Source organism: Argentina silus (genome assembly GCF_951799395.1).
Source record: "Argentina silus genome assembly, chromosome: 1".
Taxonomy (NCBI): Eukaryota; Metazoa; Chordata; class Actinopteri; order Argentiniformes; family Argentinidae; genus Argentina; species Argentina silus.
The window spans coordinates 8,123,678-8,133,675 of NC_139655.1; the positions used below are offsets into that span (position 1 = coordinate 8,123,678).

General features: G+C 48.6%; 1 protein-coding gene across 1 annotated transcript; it reads left to right on the plus strand.

Moving 5' to 3' along the window:
* Nucleotides 1-1,357: 1,357 nt before the first annotated feature.
* Nucleotides 1,358-9,615, plus strand: jcada (junctional cadherin 5 associated a; the record flags this gene model as incomplete). Its single annotated transcript, XM_083683523.1, has 3 exons — nucleotides 1,358-1,686; nucleotides 3,526-7,811; nucleotides 8,589-9,615. The coding sequence occupies 3 exons, from the start codon at nucleotides 1,358-1,360 to the stop codon at nucleotides 8,621-8,623; spliced, it is 4,650 nt and encodes a 1,549-aa protein (XP_083539649.1). The 3' UTR covers nucleotides 8,624-9,615.
* Nucleotides 9,616-9,998: the final 383 nt, after the last annotated feature.

Genomic DNA, 9,998 nt, shown 5'->3' on the forward strand with positions numbered 1-9,998 from the left:
CTCTTGTGTGAGTGTGTACATCAGTTAAGGATCAAATCCAACAGTTTGCTTGCACAGATACAGAAATACCATGTTACCATACAAAAATTTGCCTTCCCTCGAAAAATTCCACAAAATGCTGTTGGCCACAGTTAAACATGAAAACGTATCACTGAATGAGCGCCAAGAGTCAATCCTCCAAAACTAACAGGTTTAAAGTTTTAAATGAAAAAGATAATCGTATTAGAGGGCCAGACATACAAAGAGAGCAGCATTTCACGGTCTTAGAGCCAGTTAATCACCTAGTATCACTAGGCTCTAATGCTCAGGTGGAAGAAGCAGCAGAGCTGCAGAGTGTCTCAAATCTGGTTTTGATGGAAGACTGTGGGGAAATCTGCTAATTCCACTACTCCCTATTTTTGATTCACAAATTGTAAGTAGACACTCTCCCGTTATCTGTGCTCAAGAGGCTTATTCCAGTTGTTGGTAGTCGTTGGGTGTAGAGGGACACAGTGAGTAGCAGCATCTGTCCAGTGAACGACGCTGTAAACATCGTCACTTACCAAGGTCACTACAATACAGGCAGAGTGTAATCCACTCAAGGGGTTTCAGGCATATGCCCAGAAATATCCAGAGGTTTTCTGTAGCCATGTGATTACTTTTCTCAGATTAGGATTTGGATGTGGATGGAAAAGAGGGAGGGGGGGATACTGTCCTGGTGCAGGCAAGCACACATGAGAGGGGAGCACCACTAAAACGGTTCTAACAGCCAACATCTAACAGCCCATACGATCCAACAAATCCCCAGCTCTGATACCAAACATGGCTTACCAACAGCTGCCTCACGGCTACTGGTCTAAAGGGAAAACTCTTATGATTATAACATTAGTATGATATTAGTAGCACCATTATAAGGCTGCTATTATTGTTGGTATTGATGATAATGCGATTTATAGTTGTTCTGAGATTGTTGTTTACCTCTACCCTATCTGCATGCAATGGGTTTGGTGTCTGAGCTCTCTTAGTTAGATGGAGAGAGTCTTGTTGTGGGGCTGAGAGCAGAGCAGAGGAGAGGAGAGAAGGAGAGGCAGACGGGCGGGCAGGCAGGCGAGTGCGGTTCGTCGCGGAGGCTTGGAAATGGGGAGGCTTTTTGTTCTCTCCTCTCGACTGTCCAGCCGGGCGGGACTCTTACAAAAAAAGGACACGGAGGGGATAATGGTCTTAACGGCACCTTCCCTCTCTCTTTCTCTTCTCCCCCTCTTGTTTTCCCAGTGATGGCCTCAGCTGCGCAGCTGTGCTCGGGCTCCAGTCGCTGCGCATGAGAAGCAGAAGTCTCATCTCCCCCCAAAACAACCACACCAGCAAAACAAATGCGACCATGTACAGCGTGGAGGACCTCCTCATCTCGCATGGATACAAACTGCCCCAAAACGCTGCCCCCGCCGCAGCCTCACCCTCGCCCCCGTCCTATGAGAAGTGCTACAGCGATTGCCGCCATGAAATCCTAGAGAACAGGTCCAGTCATGGAACAGTGAACGGGTATGAGACGGACTCGGGGCCCTACGTCTGCAGCAGCAGGCAGCCACTGGCCAAGGGCTACTCCAGTGACAATGAATGCAGGGACAGGAACCAACAGAGGAGAGAAGCTGACACCGGTAACCAAGGTGACACGCACTCCTTGGGCGATTCCCTCACAACAGATAGCGGGTGAGTGTGTGTTTCCCCTGTGATCAGTTTGCTGTGATGATGTTCTTGTTAGTTTACTGCATTTTTTGTTATTGCATGCAATCTTGACCTCTTTGGAATGTTGTTGTTGTTGTTGTTGTTGTTATTTTTAATCATACAGTTGCTGTACCTTACGGTGGTTGGCGCAAATAGAATAATTCAAAGGTGGAGTCAGTCAAGGACTTCTTCATTGACATTTTGCACCACAGTTTGAGTGGATCCTCACACTGTGCGTTGCTCTCTGCTTCTCTCCCTCTCTCCCTCTCTCTTCCCTCCCTGTCCCTCCCCTTCCAGGCTCTCTTTTCATCTCTCCCTCCCTCTCCTCCTCTCCCCAATAAAGACAGGAGATGGGGAATAGGGATAATGTGCGCTAGAGTCTTAATCTGCCACATGGGACTCTTGTGTTGTAAACAGAGCTGCTGTTAGGCAGACCTCAGCGCCACCCTCTGAGCATGCCCAGTTCTGCACACCAGACGGGGCTGCTTGTAGATCCCCCTGAGTCTGATCGATAGTCCTCTCAGTCGCTACACATTACACCCTCTTATATAACACATTCCCATTAATAATACAGGCAGCATTTAAATATGTATATCGAGATGCTGCTATATTTAGTTCAGTCAGGAGTTATGCAATTGAAACCTTTCCCGGGGAAATCAGTGTTAAAATGTATGATTTTAGAGCGACGCTTTGTTGTTTTTGCTTTTTTGCCAGCTTGATTAGCCTATTTGCTACAGTTCTGGAGGTTTGTGGTGTGCAACTGAGATACAGTCAATACAGCTGTTCCCATGTCCACACAATTAGATGGGCTTATTTCACTATGTTTGTCATTTGTAATCATTTGCTGAGGATTTAATTATATTTGAATGTAAAATTCCATTTGAACAGTCATTTGACCTTGAATACTGTCAATATGTACCCTCCTGTATTATTTTAGAGCTATAGAATGCAATTATGCCCACCCTTTCTGCAAGAGCAACCAGGACATTCTATTAGAAATGTAGGCATTGAAAAACATGTGTTCTGCCTTTTTTTGTTGATATAGAGTCTTTTTGCCTTTCAGCTTATGATGTGGATGATGTGGAATTTTCTTCATTTTTCCACTAGGCGGTGCTACTTAGACCTACTTATGCTAATGTGGGCAACTATATACAGGGATGCATTTTCTCATGGCTGACTTCATTCACAGCACATGCACATGGCAAAACAATGCATGGAAATCAGCCTTGGAGTGGACATGTGCATGTTTGTTTAATAAAGTACTGGTAACTACTGGCCTTTTTAGAAGTGCTGAATCAAAGATTTGACTTGCAAAGCATCACCGGTTTGTTCAAAGTTAAGAGTTCTTTATGTGTTTGAAGAGCACACATCAGTCAGTTCTTTAAGTGTTAGGCTATGCTTTTGAAAAGGGGACAGTCAGACATCTGACTCCTTTACCTTCACTAGTGGTGGGCTGACTCCCCCCAGTGGGTGATATGCTCACAGACACAGACATGCTACACTCTCCCTAGCCATCAGCTCAGTGTTGGCAAGCCTTCTATAATTAATCCTATCATAAGGGCAAGGAGATTTTCCTGATGGCCCCCCTTGTCCATAATGTTTAACCAAACAACAACAAAAAATTGTTGGTGAGTGTGAAAGATTTAGCCTATGTCTTTTGGAGTGCAGGTTTCTTTCTGTCCATGTGGTGTAAAATTACGATTTTAATTTATTTTCTTGATAACACTGTACATGTATATTAAGTTGCCCCTATACCCTGTAGTAACACTTTTCTAAAGTAGTAACAACATTGTATTAACATATTTGTTTTTCCTAATGCTCTAGGTTCTATGACGGACCTAGAGGGGTGTGCTCCCAACCCAGGGGTCCCAGGGATGTATCCTACTGGAGAAGGAGGGGCCAGGACTTCAGCGTTCTCCTGGACTACGCTGACTTCAGAGAGCCCAGAGGAGGAGGAGGAGGAGGAGGAGGAGGGGGCTATGGGAGGACTGGGGGGGTGCAGCAGAGAGGGCAGAATGCCTCTGCAGAGGAGCATCAGAGAGAGAGACAGCGCTGGGCAGCCCAGGCCCAAGCTCAGGCTCAGGCTCAGGCCCGGTCCAGACAGAGGGAGGCAGCGCTGCAACAGTGGAGGATGGCGGCGGAGAGGAAATGCCAGAGCCTGGGCACGGACGAGTGGCGGCCTGCCGTGACCTTCGCCCGCCAGCTCTCTGACAGCGAGGGAGAGAGGTGGGCTCAGGAGCAGCGCCACCACGCCAGGACGCCAGATGGAGCAGTCCTTCCCAGGACCAAAGGCAAGTCCCAGTCCCTGCCCAGGATGCTGCAGCCCGACAGCCTGCAGTATGTAGACATGTCCACGTCTGGCCAGGACCTGTACAGAAGAGTCAACGGCCACCCCTCCCAGGACCCCTACAGAAGACACCACTCTGATGGCAGTGGCAGGGAGAGGTGGCCTGAAAATGACAGGCCGGCCAGTCAGGCCTCCATCGTACCAAAGCCCCGCTTCAGCCGCCCCCTAAGGCCTCCCTCCTATGAGGTGCACCAGCAGACACGGGGGAGCTCCGAGATGCTGGCTGGAGACTCAGCCCCCACAGCCAGGGACAACACCCCCCTACCCCACCCCAGGGCCGAGGACCCTAGACTGGATTATTTTGCACAGGAGCCAACAGGGCCTGGTATGGAGCCTCCGGGTTACAACCCTCCCCCATCATATAAGAGACCCCCAGTCATAAGAGGGGGCCACAGGGGCTACAGCGAGGCCCCTGTGAACTACAGGTACAGAGGGGAGATGTACCAGCAGGTGTACAGGGCCCCAGACAGAGGTCACTGGTTCAGCAGACACCCAGGAGGCTCCTGGCCCGAGCACCAGAGAGAGAGGAGTGTGCCCAGCAGGAAGCAGGTGTATCCTGGCTACGGCCCTCAGGAGTACTCGGGGGGCGTCCAGTACATCCCCTTTGATGACCCACGTGTCCGGCACATCTCTGGGGGGATTGGCGGAAACTCCCTAACGGACGCCGACAAGATCCGCCACATCCGCAATGAGCTTCCCAGTGTCACCGTGTCAGAGCACTCCTCTGATGACAGTGCCTTTCTGCCCCCGCCGGGGCCACTCGCCAGCCCAGACACAAGTAAGAGGTCTTCTAGCGACTATGACAATGATAACAGGTGGCTCACCGATTTGCACAAAGAAACTGATAACTTCCCAGCAGCAACCGACCAAAACTGTAACAGGTATCCCAAAAACCAAGGTCCCTCCACCTTCCAGGCCACAGCATCACGCCAGAGTTCCAGTTCAGACCAGGGCTTTTCAGAAACCATAACACAGGTGAAGAAAATAGTGCCAGACTCAGGGGTAGAGAATAACAAAAACACTAAGAGAAAGATTAGTGAGACAATATTTTGCCTTGTGTCTGTGCCCATTCAAATGCAAGCCAATAAAGACTCAGCAGATCAGAACAATAATGAGACAATGCCAAGTCTGAGCGTGAGCGCCACAGAAACCACTGTGAGCCATTCAGAGAGCCAAAACCTGCGTAGCAAATCCTTAACAGACATGCCGCTCAAATCCCACATCCACACCAACAGCTCCGCCTCAATGAGAAGTTCTAAGAAAACCCCTCTGAGAAAGGAGATTGTGGATGCCTGGTCCCTCCAAGCCAATGCAGACAAAGAGCTGTGCTACGCCGGCTCCTGGCCCGGAGACCAGTACAGGAACCAGGAGACCCAGACGAGCTCTCCTGTAGCAGTGAAAGGGCCTCCCCAGAGCCCCCCGGGGCAGGAGCCTGGCCAGCCGAGCTCAGACACCACCATGGACAGCAGTGTGAGCACGGACTGCAGTGCCTCATACGGCTACCCCATGAAGGGCCGGAAGAACCTCAACCCTTCCAGCAAGAGCGCCTTCTCCCGGCTCAGCATCAGTCCTGCACAGCCCCCACCACTTCTCCCATCTGGGCCGGCAGAGGAGAGAGACCAGCCGTCCTCCTCCAAGAAGAGTGTCGCCAAACCCCAAGACGCCAACGAGCCAGTGGCCTTTGGTCAATTCCTGCTGAAGCCCGCCAGCCGCAGGCCATGGGACGCCATCGAGGAGCTGGAGTGTTTCAACAAGGAACTCCAGGACCAGATAACCAAGCAGCCCAGTGTAGACCAGTGCATCGAGGACCTCGATGAGGCCTATAGGAATATCCTGGAGCTGAGCAACACTGGAAACCAACCTGAGACCGCCCAACACGTGGCCCCACCAATCCCAGAGAGGCCCAGTGTGGAGAACTGGGGCTCTGCCATTGACCCAGACTACAGGGAGGTGAGGAGTGCCTTCACTAGGCCCCAGGGCAGGACTACCACCAGACCACCGAGAGACGATGTATCCACACTATCAGAGCTTAGCCTCACAGACTATGGCCCCCTCATCCCACAGGGTGACCCCAGGGTCTACAGGCAGGATATCCCCGTCGCCCAAGAGTCTCTACTCAGGGACGTGGGACTGACTGTGTACACAGAGGCTCCAGGGATCCCTGGAGAGCCATGTGCTGTCTTACCCACAGCGCTAGACCACCAGGAGCTGTGTCAGAACATACAGCTATCATGGGAGAGCAGAATATCCCTAGCCAAGGGTGTCCCAGAGCACATAAATGAGCACTCTAAGGAAACGTTTGACCGCCCAAAAGTGGAGGAGAGAAAGGTGAATGTAGATAACATGCCCAGTTTAAGGGGTGAGCCAAACCTGAATATTCGCAGGGCCAGAAGTGAAAGTAGCAGGTCCCCTAGATCCGAGGGGTCCCCATGCGTCAATAGACTGACTAGGGAAGTCACATTCATGTTTGAGGATTATGATATTAGTCCCGATCCACTCAGTTGGAGAAATGAGGTTACAATAGCAGATAAGCATCTAGAAACCCTGCTTATCAATGAGAAGGCCAATGCTATACCCGCCGAGGACCTGAGCAATCTATATGAAGTCAAATGTGCTGAGGGGATCCCTGAGAACGAGTCCATCGAGCAAAGGGCAGCCAGGATACTCGGGATCGCTGTGCCGGTGGGAGCCTTGGGTGTGGCTGACAAGCAGGAGCACCAAGATTCTGCTGCAGAGAGTGAGGATCTAATCAGAGAAACACAAAACCACAGCCCAGACAGAGAGACACAGCATGTGAGGAGACAGTATGAGCAAGTGACAGAGGTGTCTGTGGTCACCCATAGACAGCGAAAGAAAACGTCAGAAGAGAAGGAGCCAGAACCCAGTAAGGACAACAGCCAGTGTGAAGAGAGGAATGACGGAGAGAGCCACCCCATGGTGCTGGAGCTGCCTGAGTGTCCACCCAGCAGGCTGCCCCTGTCTCTGCCTGTGACCCCTGACGAGGAGCTGGCACTGAGTGTGTTCGGGGAGAGGAAGGGGCGCAATGCCTCCAAGCTCATTGAGGCTTTGCAGGACAAGCTAGCCTCCTTCCCTACATCGCCAGGCTTGACCGCCACAGAGCGCACGGCCCGTATGAAGGAGGTGGACTCAGTGTCCAGCACAAGAAGCCTCAGCATCAAGAGCTCCAACTCTGAGGGAGAGGCAGAGCTAGAGCAGGAGAAATATGAGAACCTAGAGGAAGGGGGGAGTCAGCCAGAAGAGATTAAAGAGAGGGAGGTGGAGGAGGAAGACGTAGATGTGACTGATGAGGGGACAACAGCGAAGCAAAATGAGGGGAAAGAGACAGAAGAGGAGGAGGAAACAGTCATGGATGAGGAACAGAAAGAGCCAGAGGTAGAGGGAGAAAGAGAGGAAGAGAAGGAGAAAAGAGAGGGGCAGGACGTGGTGACAGAGCCAATGGAGGAAGATAAAAGTGAGGAGAAGATGGAGCCAGATGTGGAGGAGAGAAGAGAGGAGGAGGAGAAAGTGCCAGAGGTGGAGGTAAAAAGAGAGGAGGAGGAGGATGAGGAGGAGGAGAAGAGAAAAGATTCAGTTGAGGAAAAGGAGGACAGTTCAGAGCAGGTGTCCAGACCTCAGAAACCTCCTCTCCTGCCTAAGCCTCGCAGTGGCACTGTGGCCAAGAGAGAGATAACCCTGCCCCTGAGCTTCAGTGTCTCCTGTGGTTCATCCACACTAGAGGACGAGGAGCTGCTCTCTGTCTCAGGTGGGTACTATAGTGTACATGGGCACACACATGTATGAGTCATCAAAATAGAAGGTATGATCGCAGGGCTTATTGTTAGCTGCTAAGTATTTTAGCTGTGGGGTGTGTGTACTCTGTGATTCTGAGGTGAAATATAACCTTTTTTGTGTGTGAATTTTAAAGTCTTTGGATTAAGGCCAAAACTCACCTCAATATGAGCTCATACTGTAGACAAGCTATAGTGAGCTCGCACTGTGCAGGGAATTGGAGCCAGTGCAGTGAGTTAGCCATGTAAACCACAAGAGGGAGCTGTTATCATAGAAAAGGAATGAGAGATGGATGTTCAATATGAAACATCATTGGGAGAAAATCCAGCTGGAAAACAACATGAGCACATTCCCAGATAAGTCAGTAAGGATACATACTGTACTCTCTTGTTTTTTGGCTGCTTGACACAAGGGTGTTTTTATGATAAAACTGTGGCTGAGGTCTAAATAACCCAACCATAAGCCTTCCCAGCAATTAGCAATATCCACCTTACATATACACCACAGTCGAGAGCTGTATTGTCAAGTGAAGTAAAGGAGTTGTATAGGTTGGTTTAGCAGGCATGGATGTAGGGACTTGCCAAACCATTGTGTGAGCAGCACTCAGGACTCCACACAGAGACACTTTTTGTAACTGAAACTCATTGCTTTAAGACATTGTGTAATTTCAATGTTCTAATGACCTTTTTTGAGTAAACACAAGATTGTAGATTGTTTTTAATTGTTTTGTTTGTTGTTGTTTTCCTCTCAGACTCCTATGATCCAAGTCGAGTGGAGAGAGTATAACCTCTGTCATTGCCTTCACCATCTGGGAATTGGCTGCAACTGCGTCTGTCAACTCTCCAATCAATGCCTTCATCTCACCCCATGACCCCAACGGCTGTGGCCCACTTTCCTCAACACAAGCCTTGATTACGCAACAACCCATATCACTGTCTCTGTCCTGGTGCTCAAAGCGCCTGTCGACTGCCAAACAAGGGAATCACTGGGACCTCTCCTCTCATCATCCTCCTGCTTTCATCATCCTTTATTTCAAACCACCTCTCATCAGCAACTGGTGTTGTTTAACTGGGTAATCCTCCTCTATAGTTTGTTTTCTTGGAATTGCATGTCATTGACTCCAACAGCACTCTGGTTCAGAGTGTTGAAATATGAATGTAAAGTGCTTCTGCTCTCCAAACAAAACAAATATGAGACAAAAATACAATAAGAAATGTCTTGCATTACAATCAGTGTTTCCTACACCAAATGTAAATAGTAAAGAGGTTTAAGGTTTTATTCAAACAAAACTAGTAGGTTCATTAATGAAGAACTGTATATTTTCTTACGTATGTTTAGAACCGCAGAAGAAGAATTTGATTTTGAAATGTACTCTTGGGGTGTATTACAAATAACTAAATCCCTGTAATCTATTATTGTGTATATGGCCGTGGAGCTTGAGAATGTACTTTGTGAGGCTGGATCGGATTGAGAAACACTGTGGTCTTTGAATAGTGTCAGTCAGAGCAATATTGTTGCACACAGCTTTTCTGATGTTGCTTTGAGCCGCAGAAAGCCAGTGTTAGGAATTGATCTCATTTAAACCCCTGCTTTAAATCTGTACCAGTTTGGTACAAGCACCAGGGTGTTGCACTCCTAACATCACTGGTGGTGTGTTACCTGTGAGTGGCTGTTCACTGTTGGTGGCACTCTGAGGTGACTCAAGGTCTGTGATGTCGGCAGTGCTGCCCCCCTCATGACTGTACCATGGTGTGTTGGGGTTGAGCTTTATTCTTTCAGTATCAGCAATCACAACTTGTATTGAAAACATTTCATTTCGCAAATGTATTTATTTTTGTTAATCAATCCTCATACTGTACAAAATAAAGTATATTTTAAGTATATTTTAAAAATGTAAAAGAGGTTTATATTTAACCGTCATTTGCTCACATAAGTCAATTTGATATCACATGTGAATATATCTAATTTTCAAAATTGCTTTTTTTGCAATGAGTGAAGTCGCTATAATGATCGCAGTGTGCCTTGTACACACTACTGTCTCTGTGGGAAAGTCCATTTGTGTGTAACATGTACAGTACATGTACTGGAAGAATCTTACTTTTTTCATTTCAACTGGACATTTTGTTCATTGTACTTTATGGCTGAGACAATTTTGTGTTAT